The sequence below is a fragment of the Podarcis bocagei genome (assembly GCF_964188305.1).
Source record: "Podarcis bocagei genome assembly, chromosome: 1".
In the NCBI taxonomy this organism is placed as follows: Eukaryota; Metazoa; Chordata; class Lepidosauria; order Squamata; family Lacertidae; genus Podarcis; species Podarcis bocagei.
Window position 1 is genome coordinate 89,156,793 of NC_138125.1, and position 16,532 is coordinate 89,173,324.

The window sequence follows — 16,532 nt, forward strand, 5'->3', positions numbered from 1 at the left end:
CAGCAATACTCTGTTCTATATGTTATGATTTATTTAAATATTTATAGGCCACAGTTTTCATAAAAGTACAACATGGTAGTATATACCACATACAAAGTTGCAATAAGATCAGTAAAAACATTAATAAAAACTGCTAGGGTGAAAGAATTTTGCATTTTGAAGGCCTGTCTGAATAGCACTGTTTTCAGGAAACACCTAAAAGTAGGCTGGGATGATTCCTGACAAGTCTTTACTAGCAAGGAAATCCATAGGGCCTGCCACATTAAAATCTTGGTTCCTAGTAAAGGCCAACTGAATCACAGGGGCATGGGGAGCCACCAGAAGTGCCCCATCAGAGGATCTCAGTGATCCAGGTAGAGCACGAGGAACTGGATGGTTTTTAAGTTACCTTGAATCTAAGTAATTTAGGCCTTTGTGAATTATGCACGGAGATGGGGAGTGGAATGAGAGAGAGAGAGAGTCAATGAAAATTGGTATATAAATCTACCCTTGACACTGGGTGGCCAAGTACAGGAGAATTTGCCCTTGGTTAGGAATATTAGAATCGTCTGTCCAGTTTTTGTGTTTGAATCTCAGATAAGCGACACTTCTCCAAGTATATTGTAGTACTTTGGGCAATAGCGCAGAGAACACATAATGAGAAGAAATAACTTGATTCTACACCGCTCAGCTTTGACCCCACACATGGCAAAGCTACCTTTCCAACACTAAGCTTATTTGTCCCACTATTATTCTAATTATTTACTGGATTTATATACCTCCCTATACCCGGGGGTCTCAGGGTGGTTCACAGAATAGCTAGTTGGAACGTACAAGGCAACTTATGTAACCATTTAGAGACCAGTAGCAAAATTCGAACCAACAATATCTAACACATATGCTGATCAGACCTCAGCAGTATCCAATCACATTAATGAAACCTATGCTGCACATTTACCTGGGAGTAAACCCCTTTCAAAGCAGAGCAACTGCTGAATGAAGATGCATGGGTTTGTACTGATTGATAGAACAAAACACTTCTTTCAGTGCTGCCATACTGTTGGGTTTAGTCATATATCTGAGCTGATTATAGTTCCCATAAAGCTGGAGTCCACAGGGTAGCCTCTGCGCTAGACAGACACCAGCCTCCCGCAGAGCACTATAATCGATGTGAGCCATACAATTTATTTGCCAATTGCATTCTGAAATAGAAAGTGGGTCTCTGCACTTCTGAGATAGAAAGTTACGTGTTCCTAAAATAAAGTTTGATAGATTACAATCCTTTTATTGTATTCATTGTTTGTATTATGTCTCTCAGGCAGAGGAGATAGAATATTCTTGCGAGAAATGCAATGGAAAATCTGCTCTTGTTACACACAAATTCAGTCGGTTGCCCAGGTAGGTATATGGGCTTGGTACAAAACTGTATGAAAATACTAGTAACTTTCAGGATATATAGATGAACAAAATGAATGATGTGTAAAAGTTTAATATTGGTTTAAAAGTGGCTGCCTTCCTCAACTGTAAATGTAGAACAAAATAATGTTAGCCCTGAAAATAGGAGTTCAGTAGATGGCCTTGAGGATGCTTTATAGCATCGCTGTTTGACAGAAGGGACTTGCAGCTGCAGAATTCTCATTCTAACAAAAATTGTGGCATACTTTGATGCTAGATGAAAAACTATATATTCTCATGACCTTTCCCACCCACACAGTTTTACTATGTATTGATAGCAAGCTGGGGAAAGAGCACCAGGTCTCTGTGTTGTGGGAGAAGTATTCTGTCTGGGAATGAACAGCTCCTTTGCATCTTTGATAAAAAGACATTTATGAAGTTTCCAACTGTTTTTGTGTCTTGAAGGGTCTTGATTCTTCACCTGAAAAGGTACAGCTTCAATGTGGCACACTCCCTCAATCACAAAGTTGGACAGCAAGTGGTTATACCAAGATTTTTAACCCTGCAGTCACACTGTACAGAAAGCACAAGGTCCCCACTTAATCTGGGGTGGAGTGCACAGTCAGCAATGTAAGCTCTTCCTTTTATTCCTCCTTTACCTACAAGCCTACAAACATCTTTGAAATACTTCATGATAGATACTTTTCTTTAGGAAAAGGTTGTGATCATTTCCTTTTTCTATTGCGTTTAACCAACTTGATCTTAGAGGTTTGACTCAGTTGTCCTGTTCTGCAGGTCGTTCTTGCTGGTCTATGACTTCCAGGGCATAACAAGGAACCTGAATAAAGTTAATTGAGGGTGCTAGTGGGGGATTGCTCAAGAATGAGGATAACTATAAAGTGTAGATTTGGAAAAATTAGTTAGACAGGAACAGGCTTCAGCAGTGCCCATTGCAAAAAGTGTAAAGGGATAAGGTATTTTAACATATATTTTGTAGCATTGTATTGTTAATCCAATGCAAAAGTCTCTTGTCACATTTCTTTAAAGATATAGACTAGAGTTTGGGGTCACCATCAAAATGGTCATGCATAGTAGGCTTTCAAATGTCATACCATAAACATCTGCTTTTGTTTTAATTAGCTCTCGACCACTGAAAGTATCCCAAATGGTGAATTCCTGTTCCGCCAGCATTTTCACGCCCTATCGGTAAGTAACAGGTTTACATGGCTATGGAACCTGCAGTGAATAAGTATACAAAAACAACCCTGATTCCCCTTACTTTTTTATTGTACATCCCTGCTTTTATAATCAGATTAATTCAGTGTGGGGATTAGCAAGCAGGCTGAAGCATGTTGGACATTTGGTAGCTGTATTTTCTCCACTTGGTTAAATTGTAGATAAAAGTAATATTTTACTGCTGTAGCTGTTTCAAGCTAAGACCCTGTCTGAAACAATCCCAGTCTGACAAATTGTTTCTCCTCTCTGTGGGAATGAGCCATGTTCCTGTGTGATCCATTTTCCCTCCCAAATGCACCTGGCTTCAGCAAAACATTTTGGTTTCTTAATGCACAGCTTTTCAAGCCGACTGACCCAGCTCATTTCATATTCATAATGACAAGTGAAAAGGATGTGTCGTGTATTTTATATGGATTACACTGAAATAGTAAATTTTAGCATGAAGCATTCTATGAGCAGATCCACACCGTACACTTAAAGCATATTTACAGCGCATGGCTTCCCCCAACAATCCTGGGAACTGTAGTTTATTCAGGGTGCTTGGACTTTTAGCTCTGTTTGTGAGGGAGGAATTACAGTGGATTCTTTGGGGAAGTTCATGTCCTTTACACGTATGATGTGGATTTGCCCTTTGTATATTATATCTGAACCAGTTAAAAATTGCTGAGCTGGTTACCAAACCATATTTTTTAAAAGTTGTTGAGTGACCACCATCAACCATCAGTGACTTGGAAAATGCCATTGAACCAGACGGAAGTTTGTAATCTTGGTGCTCAAGAGCTGCAGGAATACTAATCCTTCCCTTGTGCAGAACATTCTAAATGTGGATTAAGAAATTTTTAATATCTTATTGTTAAGAGTCAATGTTAACTGAACTGTAGAATTGCAGTAGGTTGATGGATTTATTTGAATTTGTGTATTAAAATTGTATGGCTGTTATGTGAAACCTTTTTTAACCTGATGTTATTTGTCCCTGGCAGACTTTTTCAAAGGTAAGGAATAAAGGTTCTGTGTTTACTTTTCAGAAAGTACTCGTTCAAGTTTAAATGTCCTAATCTAAGCACCCTGGATTCAGACAGTGAAGATGAACCGCTGAAACGTCCCATTGCAAACAGCCAAAAACAATGTGATTTCCAAAGCAGGGAACAGCAACGAGAAGAACTAGAGAAAGTAAGGAGAGGGTTAGGGGCAGGAGAAGCAAACATGCTCTGTTACCTGTCTTCCCCAATCTAGTGCTGTTCATATACTTTGGGCCACAACTTCCATCAGCCCCAGCCAGTATAGCCTAGTCGGGGGAGCTAGAAGTTGGAATACAAAACAACTAGAGGACATCAGGTTGAGGAAAGCTGCTTTATTGCCCATATGCAAAGCTGATGATTGAGAAGACAGGAATAGGGAAAAGTGCACTCTCGCTCCTCCTGTCTTATCTGCCTGTCTCTGTGTGGGTGTGCACAACTGTGAAAAGCTATGGCCGGTGCCAGCCCAGTTGGGAGCAAGTGGCACTAAAGCCTGAAGAGGAATGAGCAATCCAGGTCCATAAAACATGGTTCACATTGCCAGACATCTCATTGCTGGTACCTTCTGGCTCTTTTACACATTCTTTTCATCTTGAGCTGCTTTGTGTGGAGAGATTTTCAAACATTTGAAGTGGCTCATGGACTGGTGTAAATACTAGATTAGTTCCAAATAGCCATAAGATGTTGTGGACATGCACTGAAAAGATACACTGCAGTGTATGCAGCAATGCATCAGGTGGTAACAAATGGAGAAGCCCTTCTCAGGGCATAACTGTGCCTCTTGAGTCCTGAAAACCCGACACTTGTAGATCTGGTGATCAGAGACAGCTTTGGCCCTCAAGAAAATGTCGCACTAGTTTTGTGAGTGGTTAGCTCAGCCTCTGTGGTAGCCATACATACCCAAACCATTGTGCCTTTATCACCTGCAGGGTTCAAAGAAAATCAAAACAGAGAGTGATAAGGCTTCAGAGCCAACAAATGCTGGCTTTGATGGAATGAGTGAGGAGGAACTTCTAGCAGCAGTCCTGGAAATCAGTAAGAGGGAAACATCACTGTCTCTGAGCCATGATGAAGACAAGCCCACAAATAGTCCAGACACTGGCTTTGGAGATGATGAGCTGCAGGAATTGCCAGATCATATGGAACCTATGGATGTGGAGAAGCCTAAAGCCCTTGCAGAGCCAGGTAAAAGTAACATTTCAAACAGTTTTTCAAAAGTAATATATCATTTTCTACATTTCAAAAACATTTTACAAACTTTAAAATATCCAATGACTTCCCTTCTTCTCCTTCCATGGTTCATATTATATATAATACTTTCCTGCATATTTTACTATAACCATTCAAATCAATTTTCCACTTTTACATTGATCAAATGCTGTTTGTTGAATTTATCTTCATGCTGCCAGCGTTTTCAGCTGTGTACAATTATTTTCCATATATTCAATAAACATTTTCCACTCTTCTTTAAATAAAATCCTTTATTATTTTATTCACATAATATACATTCTTTATAGCAAACAACTCCAAAATAAGCAGACAACCTTTCTAAAACTTTTTTAAACTGCTCATCCATGTTTTTGACCAACCTTTTGGTTTTGTCTGAATTTATTTTAAAACCTGCCACTTCTCCAAACCTTTTAATTTCTTCCAGCAGTTTGGGAATGCTCTCCAATGGTTGTTTCAATGTTAACACCACATCATCAGCAAATGCCCTTAATTTATAGACTCTACATCCCACTTCAATATCTTTCATTTCTCCTTGTATTCTGAAGCAATATTTCTAACATCAAGAAAAATAACAACGGAGATAGGGGACAACTTTCTCTGGTTCTTTTCCTTACTTGACGTTTGTCTGAGAGAATATTATTTACTAATACGATGAGAGTTACCTGTAGCTCCATAAATCTATTCTCTTGGTTTTCCCAACACTCTGGAGCAGATTTGGGGAGGGCACAGGGAGAGGAAATAGAAGGTTTTTTTATGCAAACACAAATCCTTGCACTAACAGAACCATTTTGGATACTGTCCTATGTTGATCCTTTCACATGTAAAAATATGGCTACCCATTTTAAGTTCTACTTTTATTATAAAAATAAGCATAGGTTACTTAACTGTGATGGCTTATAATTGGAAATGGAAAAGAAGACACAAAAAAGACAACCCATGTGGAGAATCATGCAAAAATTGCCTTCTATTTCTCTTCATTCTTAGAAACTTAATGTAAAAATAAAAAATGGGAATACCAAATTAAATCAGAAGTCCAGAAAGGCAAAGTTTAGGGCGAGCTTGGTTTCTCATGCTGCGTACTTCAGGCACATAAGTGCAAATAATCTTTGCTCAGTGTGATTTTTTTTAAAGGTGTGCAATAAAATACTTAATACTACTCATTTTTAAAGGCTTGATCAAGTGGGGAAATGTTCTTCACTTCAGAAAACACTCCCCCCCCCCCCGCTTGATAGAATTCATCCTGAAATACCAGTAGATGTCACTCTGCTCCTGAGACTTGGGTAGAATGAAAAGGACTTAGCTAGTGACCACCAAGAAAAGTTCCCCCTGCAACTGCTGCTAAAAACAAAATTAAAGCATCAATGTGGTATTTTTGTTTCCATAGGTTTTGCCAACTTCCCTGAGATAACTAAAGATTTTGATGAGAATAAGGAAAACAAAACTCCGGAAGGCACTCAAGGGGAGGTTGATTGGCTGCAACAGTATGACATGGAGCGAGAAAGAGAGGAACAGGAGCTACAGCAGGCTTTGGCTCAGAGCCTCCAAGAACAAGTAAGAGCCAATGCTCTTTCACAAGCACTTGGAAATCAAAGCAGCCAACCAGAGATTCCTTCTCTGGTGATAGGAAATCACAGGGCACAGTTAGTGTCTCCTTTAAGAAGACGTATAAGAGGGGTTATTTTAGCCTGCTCCATAACATGGTACAAGATACCTTTGTTTACTAATCTTTGGCGGGGAGTGGGGAGCATTGAAGAGCTTTTGTAAAGTTGGATTTGAAAGCTTTCATGAATACTTTCAAACTGATGAGCTGAATAGGCATAGTAGTGTTTAGGGAAGCTTTTAATGTTTGATGCATTACTGTATTTTAATATTTTGTTGGAAGCTGCCCATAGTGGCTGGGGAAGCACAGCCAGATGGGCGGGGTATAAATAATAAACTATTATTATTATAGTCATTGGGAATTATTGGGAATTGTGAGGGGAAATACTCTAAAAATAAAAGGGTTTGTCTTATAACTGCCCTGATTGAAGTAAGTGAGAGGGCTTTTGGGGAATACAGAGCCACCTACCAATGAAATCTGTTTTTTGTTAAGCTGCAAGCACTGATGCTCTTAGAATTCTTCTTAAATGCAGCAGATTTTTCCATTCTTCATTAATGGCTTGTGTCCTCATTTAGCTTTAGGCAGAGAGTAGCATACGTTTTGCTACATTGCGGGAAATTTTGTTCAGAACTATTGTGCTTTGCAAGCAGTTCACATTCATTTCAAGACTTTTCAAAAGAAAAGCTGTAGAGAGCTTGTGGTGGCACTTGGGGACTTGCTGTGTTGCATACCAAACTGGAGCAACTTGAACAACCTTTTAATTAAGGCTGGCCCTGTGGAACATTTGGGCTCTGGCTGGTCTCAAACGTGCCTGCACAGGGAATTAGGTTTGTTGTAGAACTAGAGTTGCATAGTTCTCAGTGGCACTAACAGAGAACCTATAAAAAGAACAGGAAGTGTCTCAGTGAACTAAGTTTGGTTCTCTACCCCAGCAGGAGGCGCGGGAACAAAAAGAAGATGATGACCTTAAACGAGCCACTGAATTGAGTCTGCAAGGTGAGATGTACAGGAGAAAATAGGGATGAGTTTTCATATCATTCCACAATTGCTCACAGTACTTGAAAGGAAGCTGGTATTTTGTTCTTTGCCTCATTTGTATTACTTTGTGCTCTAGTCCTTCCAGTTTAGGTTCAATATAAAAGCACATTCAGCTGGTAAACTCTGAAACACAACATGCAGATCAGTGGAATTGTTTTATTATTCTTTCTTTTTTTCTTCCCTTGAAATTCCTCATTTTCTGTCAGAGAATCCTCATTAAGTTCATATTCCAGTTTCATTTTCTGCAAATTTTTGGCAGCAACTCTGCTTAAAAGCCTTTGTAAAAAGTAAATGGTTTAAGCTCTCCCCCAAGTGAGTTTTCTTTGCCTTCCAATGAATACAACGGGGGGAAATGTGTTTGTTTGGTAGACAGTTACAGGACATAAAGGAATTGACTGCATGAAAGCACAGATAGTTAAGAGATGCAAAGTACTGGTTTTCTACTGAAGGCTTTTGCTACTAGAGAGAGGTAGATACAATGCTGGTAGGATTTGTGGGCGTAGCAGAATGCTCTATAGGCAATCATAGCTTGTTTTCTGTGGTTCCTTCTCCCTTTCAGTTTGTTCTGCTGACCAACTGTACTGTGCCTTGTATGTAGGCTGATCTGTGATCCACCAATCCTGACCTGTCTTACCGAGTCAGTGGTAAAAATGTGAATGTCAAATTTCCAAATCTGTAAAACTTAACAACATGGGGTTTAATCCTGGTTTAGGTGATCTACAGCAAAAGCTATGACAAGTGGCATAACTTTCATATGCAAGTAATTAACTCAAAGCAGAACTTTTTTATTTAGCAGTAAGCAGAGTTGGCTTCAGAGTATTATTATTGCGATGGTGGTGGTGGTGGTGATAGTTCTGTGAAAACTAAAACAGAAATGTTACAGAACCTCAAAGCTTAAAATTTCCCGCTACTTAGAAAAAGTTGCATGTATTTTGCTCAGTCCAGCAACTATTAAATTTCTATATTTTGATCACTTCTTGCCATGAGCGAAGAGGCAAGATGCTAACACACTAGTTGCATTCCACCTTTTAACTGGAGCAGCAACATTTGAGAGCGGTACCTCAATGAAGCCTTAAAAGGATGTTTCCTTGCATAAAATTGAAAATACAGAAACTATTTGCTGTGTGTATATAGAATATTTACTTGATGCCCATTATTACAGTACTTTATTTAGCAAAGGAGAGGGAAATATTTTGGATAAATGGTGTGCTGGTATATTGTCAGTTTTGTGATATGCTTATGATCAAGGGTCTTACACAGTATCATTTTCGTGGTGTTTAGAGTTTAACAGCTCTCTTCTGGACAGCCTTGGCTCTGATGAGGACTCTGGGAATGAGGATGTTCTGGACATGGAGTACTCAGAAGCAGAAGCTGAGGAATTGAAAAGAAATGCTGAGGTGATGGTCTGGGCTATTGGGACTAGCTCCCATTTTATTACTATACGTGGAGTAAAAACATATATAAATGCTTACGGGGAGCTTTTCTGTTTTGATGGTTCAGGTTGTTTGGTATGATATCCTTAGCTATCTTTGAGACTGTTTGTAAAGTTCTCTCAGTGGGTGGTGTTTGAGACTTGGGTTTAAATGCCTGCCTCATCATTTGGATGAGTTACTCTTCCTCTTGGAGATGAGGGTGGAGAAATAGTGATTTCCCTTTAGGGAGAAGGATGGAGTGGGGGAAATGCACATCTTGATTTGTTGGCTAAGCAGGGGTGGGGGGACTTGTGGCCTTGTATAGATTGTTGAACCCCAGTTCCTATCAGCTCTAGCCAGCATGACCAGTGGTCAGAAACTAAGGGAGCTGTAGTGTAGCAATGTCTGGAGGACCACAGGCTCTGCATCCCTGGGTTAATTAAGCTGGTATTTCATGCAGCACAGTAATTACATTATTGGTAAGATAAGTTTCTTAATTGTGAAGTAATCATACAAGCACCTGTTTAGTATTATGTTGAAGTTTTGTTTTGTTTGTTTGCTGTATAAATTGAAAAGGTTATTTTTATACTCAAAGGAAAAGGTTTTACAAGCCCTTCAACCTGCATTCCTAAAACCCAATTTTTAACATAGTGAAGTGTGACAGTAACTAGCCTTCCCTTTTAGAGAATGCAGGCAAACAATTATTTTTCCACTGTTCCTTCATACATCTTGAATATGGTTGTAGAGATGTTTGAGACAGTCTTCTTCCTCACAATTTTCTGGCTATTGTGCCTGTTGTATTCTGTTGATGTTTCAGAATAGTTTCTTTGTGCTGTCTCTCTCCCTGCTGGTTTACACATGCCCTCTAGGAAATCTTCCTGTTAGTGCATTGTAGGCTGACCCAGTAAGGTCAGAGTTTCCGTACTGAGCCTTTTGGAGCTCTGCATTGGCACATTGACGGCATTCCAGTTTCTGGGGTTTTAACAATGATGGAAGCTAGTTTAAAAATGAGAGGAAGTTAAGGCTGTATGTTCTCTGCTCCTGAGTTACCCGTAAGCTTTGACCTGAGCAAATTAGCAATATCTCAAAAGGTTTACTCCAGTGTTTGGTGCCATAAAGATTTTATGGTAGTTAACCATAATCTACCTACCTTTCTCAGTCTGGTAGAAGAGCAAACTTAAACTAATAATTGACTTTTTCCTCAGACAGGAGAGCTGCCCAACTCCTATCGACTCATTAGTGTTGTCAGCCATATTGGAGACACTTCCTCCTCAGGTAAGGCAAACATCACTTCCTTGATAGCTCTGCTCTCTACAGGAAAAATGTGTCTCTTGTGTTTTTTTCAGCAACCAAAACCACAAAGGAAAAAGAAGACGATTGTTAATATTTCATTTTGTGTGCTTGGGGAAAAAAATCAGTTTTCCCAAAACCAACAGGGTTGTTGCCTAAATTCAGCAATTGAGTTAAGCTCACTGAAGCCCATAGAAATAATTATCCAAGAGAAACCAGCTATTTTAAGTGGAATTCATCTTGCTAATTTAAATCAATCATTTTCAAAATAGCAAAATGCAGTTTGTACTAGGGAGTGTTATTGTCTTTCAGTTTATTAATTAATAAACAAATTGGCTTGAAAATACTTCTGACACTTAATGTAGTCTGGAAGCTACAGTCTATGGTGTTCTAATATTTTCTTTCTCTTTCTCCCCCATCATATTGAAGGTCACTATATTAGTGATGTGTATGACATTCGCAAGCAAGTATGGTTCACATACAATGACTTGGAAGTATCCAGAACTCAAGAAGCCTCTGTGCAGAGTGACAGAGACCGGAGTGGCTACATCTTCTTTTATATGCACAAGTAAATGCACTTTATGTGTCCTCCCCAAATGGTCCAATCCTTTTTTATTTGCATTTGCATTCTCTAAAATGGGCTCATGTGTTTCTAATTCCTGTTTTCCTAGTTGCTAGTTATAGTATGGTCCTGAATAGCTTATAAGAATTATTGGAACCTGTTTTATAGTCCCTTGACTGGGAAGGTGCAAAATAGCGAGGCTGTAACTCCGGAACCTGAGCAGATTCTCTTGCATGCATTTTGCCTGTCTTTTTCACCCTCTACATCAGGGGTGGGGAATCTCCAGTCGACAGGCCAATCTTGACCTGCCAGGAGGCCCAGTTTTTTCCTTGAGGCTATCCCCACTTATCAGCCAACTGATAACACTGTGTGATGGCAGCTGATGGATTGGGTGGAACAGGGTTCAATCCTACTGGATACTGCTTCACCAGCACATTCCCTGTAGTCCCCTGCAGAGAATATGATTGACCCTACACTCAGCAGCTGGTGAGCAGAGAGTTCAGTCCTGCTAGGTGCTGCTTTGCTTGCAGGTTTCTTGTGGGAAAAGCAGACCTAACCCTGGCTGGCCAGCTTTGACTAGTAAATGGGACCTCTCACCTATCACTCATCTAATGTCATCATGAAGTCAGCTGGTTGACAGGTGAGTGGCCCCACCTGTGGGGTACAGGAAGATAAACATCTGGCTCACTAGGCCCAGAAGGTTTCCTACCCCTGCTCTACAGCTTTGCTTCCCCATTAAAAGCTTTCCTTCTTCTTTGACATGAACCTCTTTTGTGTTTCCCAGGGAGATATTTGATGAGTTGCTAGAAACGGAAAAGAATATGCAGCTGCCTTGCACGGAGGTGGGGAAGCCAGTTCGGCAGCCCATTTGAAGCACGTCGCTTTAACTGAGCACAAGTGATTTCTGAACTTTTGCCTGACATGCAAGAGCCACAAACCCCCGAGAACTCAGGGCGTAGTTGAGACAACCCCATGGAATAGGAGGAATGGACCACTTCACGCCTTCCTTTTGAATTTCAACCATGCAGCTAAGCTTCTTTTACCTGGAGTTTCCTTCTTATTCTTTTGTTTTAAATAGTCAAGGAATAATTGTGCCAGCAGCCATGGCGTTAATCAGGCCAGAGGATTGAATGGCTCCTTCAAAAACTCATAAAAGGATGGTGTGAGAAGCGACTGCAAGTTCGCCCATTTACCTCTCACAGGGAAACTGAGAAGATGCTACATATTGGGTGGTTTTCTATGCCTTCCCTACACGAGAGCAAAATAAGCAATAGTCTCGAATCTGGTAAATATTGTGTACATAACGTGAATTGGAAAGTGCTGAAGGCTGACTCAGCTAAATGGAGTACCCTGGCATTGCTGAAACTGGGACACCCATGGTCTTTAATAAAGGATCACACAGATCCAGGAAACAAACTGTCGGTGCTTTGGAACCCATGGATTACATCTTCACATAGTTCACTTTCGTCCTTGTTTTTAAAGTTAAAATATATACTATATAAATATATATATAATTTTTAAAGTTTTTATTCTTTTTTGACTGTGTTCTTTTCTAAGTACTGCCATTTGCAGAAAGGTTTTATTTCTCTGTGAGCATTTGTGTGTATAATCTGTATTAGTCTGTGTATATATATCTAGATATATATTAGCTGTGTTTCACTGAAGACTGTCCCGGTTTGGCAATGAGAGAGGCAGCTAACTGGAAGTACAAGTCCTGGCTTTTGGCAGGCCTTTTTTTACCAGTGCCCAGCTAGTGCTAATCAGTAAATGAAGCACGAACGAGAGTTCTGTTTTCCCTGTGTTTGTGTTGGCTTTCAGCCCTGAAAAACTGCACGTGCTTGAAAGGTGTGTGTGTGTGTGATATCTTTCCCAGCTTTACTCTGTTGGGCAAGAGTTGTATGCCAACAGATGAAATATTAAAATGTACCTGGATTTATTCTAGTTGTGTGGTAAGTGCAGTTAAATCAGTTGAAAAAATCAGAGAACTCTCAAAAGTGGTTATTTGATGTTTTTGAGACATTTCAGGGTGTAGATGTTAGGGTTTGGTTATTTAATAGTATTTGGATAACACGAAATTCATTTTGTAGCTTGTTTGACAAAAAGAACAAGAAAAATACTATCTAGAATTAATTTGTTTCAGTTCCTCATTTTAATACTGGAAATTTATTCCAGTTTTTTTCACTTTTGCTTTTGTGGCAATAAAATTGCTAATAATTGAGGTGCCTCTTGGTTTGCCCCTAACTCAGACTTTACTTTTGAAAAGGTTAACAGGTGTTGAGAGGGTTGTCATCCCCCCTTCTTGGAAATTGTTTTTAATTACAATTAGAACTTCCTAAGAAATATAATCCTTTGACTAGAAGACACAAACCATGGGCATTAGTAGGCAACAGGTATTACCTGTTGTGGAAGGATTTCCCTACAGGGCTTATAGAATTACAGGCTGTGTTAGGCAACTCTGAATGACATTTGCTGTGTCAAGGGTAGTATAGTAGGGTGATAACTTTATTATTTGCTTGGCTAGTCTGCCAAACCAAACAAAAGTTCTCCTAAGTCATACTGCCAAAAGCATAGTGTTTAAATTTATTCTATCATTGTGATTTTGCACTATTGACGGTCAGAGTTATTTGAATGCGCTTTTTAGTAAGGAATAAGGGGTTTTTCTTTAGGTGCAAAAGAGGAACCTCAAAACGAAATACTGTTCTGGAGTAAGGCTGTACATCTCGTTACTGATTCTGAGGTAGTGCTGTCCATCTCTCTCTCCCCCCCCCCCCTCCCTCGAAACTCCCAGATAAATGCATTAAGTAATTGTCATGACACCTACAGGTTCATATTGATAGCATGGTCAAGATAAATTAACTCCCATATTTACAGTCAAAATATTATAGGTAGGTGTCATAATAAGACAGTATAGATCATTCAGGTTCAGAGTCATCCGAATTGTCAGGAATGTGGACTCATTAGAGCAATCGTATGTTTTTGCTTCATCTAGTATTGAGAATGCAACTTAGCCAAAAGTGATTGTAAGCCAGTGATTATGTCAAGCTATGGCAACTTTCTAAATAGTTTTTTGCCCCCTAAGGTGAAATGTGCTGGCAAGGAAGGTACTATCTAGCGCTCCCTCTATATATGTAAATTTACATTTACATCCTTGTTGGCATTTGCAGTCCATTAAAATCTGTAGAATGTGTTGTGCGAGGGAGATTTTAAACTCAATCAGTTTTTATTGTCTATTGTTTTAACATGAAGTGCTGAAACTGTGCAAGATTTACGTTTGTACAGTTTTCTCGGCCATTCAGGATTACATTTAGAACCAAATTTTAAGTATGTGGTTTATAGCATTTTGTACTATAGGTCATCTTGAGAAATACAGAAACTTTGGGGACCTAAACAGCAGTGACTTCCTGCTGCTGTTTAGAATCCTGTTGCCTGCTAAAGGGAAGGTTTGTTTTTAGAGCGGTGTGATATGTAACTTTCTGAGACATTATTCTTGGGTTCAAAAGAAGGAAGCAACTAAATATGAGTTCACCCAATAGAATTTATAGTTTGGTTCATGCCTGCATATTTTAAACCTCACTTTTCTACATTTGCCCTATTTTTGCTGTATTTTTCTGCTATATTTACTTTTGATAAAGAAAAATAGCCATATATGTGTTTGCACTAAGTAACTAAACTCTCCATAACCTCCACCCCTCCCCAACAAATCCTGTATATAGCTGGATTAATAAAATAGCTCAGGTTGTTTGCTAAAGAAAACTTTAGAAATCACCATGCACCTATTTTTTAATGAAGATTTTTCCTTATATAAAAAAGCTTGTTCTTTCTAGCCATGGGCTAGAAATTGAAAACCTAAGCATGCAAATATAGGGCATTAGGCATCAGTGTTTCACTTAAAGTTAAATCTGTCCATCAGTTTTGCCCTCACTACTGGAAGATGAATGCTCAGTGTTTTATAAATGGAGTCTGTGGAAATAACCTTGAAGATACAGAGGATTCCAGTGATTTCTCTATCCTGGGCTCCCCGCCCCCTTCCACCACGGGGGAGTCAACAGCATAAGGTTTACTACTTGTTTCAGGCATGCAGGGTCTTTCAAGTACTAAATGGGTTAACAAAACCTGCTTGCCCTGCAGCTAATTAAAGCTGGATTAATTATAATTAAATAGTATTTCATTGGAAATCCATGGAATTTTTCAGATCCCTGTGATGGGAGTTTGGGGTAAGACGCGGAGCTGAGTTTCTGTACAAGAATTGGTGTTCTTTTTGAACCAGTGTAACATGGGGAGTGAACCGTCTCGGAATGAAAATGAAGTGGGTGGGTTGTTCCCCCTATGCTACTTCCCAGTGTTAACCTACTTCTTTGCTCCCCTGCTTCTTTAATAAGTTATTCTCTAAAAACTTAGGGGGAGTGAGTGAATTGGGGTGAGAGTTCTTGTCATGTGTGTTTGAGGCAGTTGTCTTGGGGATTTTTTTTTAATGTTGGGAGTCACTTTGTGTCCCTTGACACTTAATGTGGAGCAGCACTTTTCTGTGTTTTAGCAGACTTGTTTCTATGTATTCTTTACTAAATTCTGCCTTCTTTTCTTCCTCTTTAAATGATGTGTAGATTGATTTCAGAGAAATTAAACACTCTTCATTAATGCTGAATCTCGTTTCTTTCTTTTTTAAAAAAAAAAAGATTCAGGTGTCTTACAGCTTTGTTTAGCAGAGAGTTACATTCTTCCCCTCCCTCTGCAGTGCATTGCACACCCTCAGAATATGCTTGAGAGGGTTGGGTGGTTCTCAGATTTCACTGCTGTTTATTGTTGTTGCAGTTGATACTCTAAATTTATGGCCGCCTATTTTTATGATTCTTCAAAACGTATTCCATTCCTTGGGGTTTGTATCCAACACAGCTGGTTTGTTAGTACAGCAGGCTTCCGCTTGCATAATGGACTTTCCCCCTCCTTTCCCCTCCTTTCCCCTCTAGCCCCCCCCCCCCCGCGGACCCTCAAAATCTGCTCCAGAGGGTTGGAGGACTCTCAGAGCAGATTTTGAGAGCATATGGGGAGAGGAGAGGAAGGAGAAGTCCTGCTTGCATAAAAGCTTTTGATACAGTCCCTAGTGTGCTTGGCTTAGTTTCATTTGAAGCGTAAATCCATTAGAGAAGATATGTTTCGAAAAGCCATTTTGATCCATAGAGGAAAGAAATATGCATTAGAAAGCTGACTTTCTCAGAAAGTCACCAGGCCATCAAATGTGCAGTTGTTCTTGCATTTCCCTTCAGAGAAATGAAGCGCTACTTCTGCCAGTATGGAATAGGTATAAACCATTCTCTGAACAAAGTCTAGCTCCTTGAGACACAACAGCAACTGCCTGAGGAAAATCCATCCTAGTTCTGCTTTTGTCCTGTAAGGTAAGGTATGGTAAGTCGCTTCTCAAGTGGGGACAGGCCCTCATTTTGAAGACCTATGTATCTGCATTATAAAATGCATATGGTAAGCCATATGGAATACTTTTCATTAAGGAAACTTCAGCTTGCTCTTCTACTCATTGCTTAAAGCCTGATAAATGGAAGTAACTGCAGTTGCTAGTCCTGTTGTCAGCATTTTCATGTGTGATTATTGAATAATGGGAATTTGCAGTCATGAATTTTCTACAAAATTTATTTCAATTGCCTATGATTAGCCCTAGCCCACTAAATGTGATCAAAAACCACACTTTTGTGTGCAGGCGAATTGGAATTCACTCTGCACTTCTGGGTTCAGAGAAAAACCATGGAAAGTGGTGTGTATGTAAA

At 39.5% G+C, this 16,532-nt stretch overlaps 1 protein-coding gene across 3 annotated transcripts in view; it reads left to right on the forward strand.

The window, feature by feature from the left end:
* USP37 (ubiquitin specific peptidase 37) overlaps positions 1 to 15,400 on the forward strand; it is a 33,137-nt gene extending 17,737 nt beyond the window's left edge. For 2 of the 3 annotated variants that reach the window (XM_081206062.1, XM_081206063.1), the window contains exons 14-24: positions 1,298 to 1,377; positions 1,840 to 2,004; positions 2,515 to 2,580; positions 3,636 to 3,780; positions 4,556 to 4,811; positions 6,241 to 6,407; positions 7,389 to 7,452; positions 8,776 to 8,891; positions 10,112 to 10,181; positions 10,626 to 10,764; positions 11,543 to 15,400. In XM_081206062.1, the coding sequence (XP_081062188.1) occupies positions 1,298 to 1,377; positions 1,840 to 2,004; positions 2,515 to 2,580; positions 3,636 to 3,780; positions 4,556 to 4,811; positions 6,241 to 6,407; positions 7,389 to 7,452; positions 8,776 to 8,891; positions 10,112 to 10,181; positions 10,626 to 10,764; positions 11,543 to 11,630 (1,356 nt within the window). In that variant the 3' untranslated portion in view covers positions 11,631 to 15,400. The remainder of the gene's footprint in view (positions 1 to 1,297; positions 1,378 to 1,839; positions 2,005 to 2,514; positions 2,581 to 3,635; positions 3,781 to 4,555; positions 4,812 to 6,240; positions 6,408 to 7,388; positions 7,453 to 8,775; positions 8,892 to 10,111; positions 10,182 to 10,625; positions 10,765 to 11,542) is intronic. The other variant, XM_081206064.1, reaches the window with a different exon arrangement.
* The last annotated feature ends 1,132 nt before the right edge of the window (positions 15,401 to 16,532 follow it).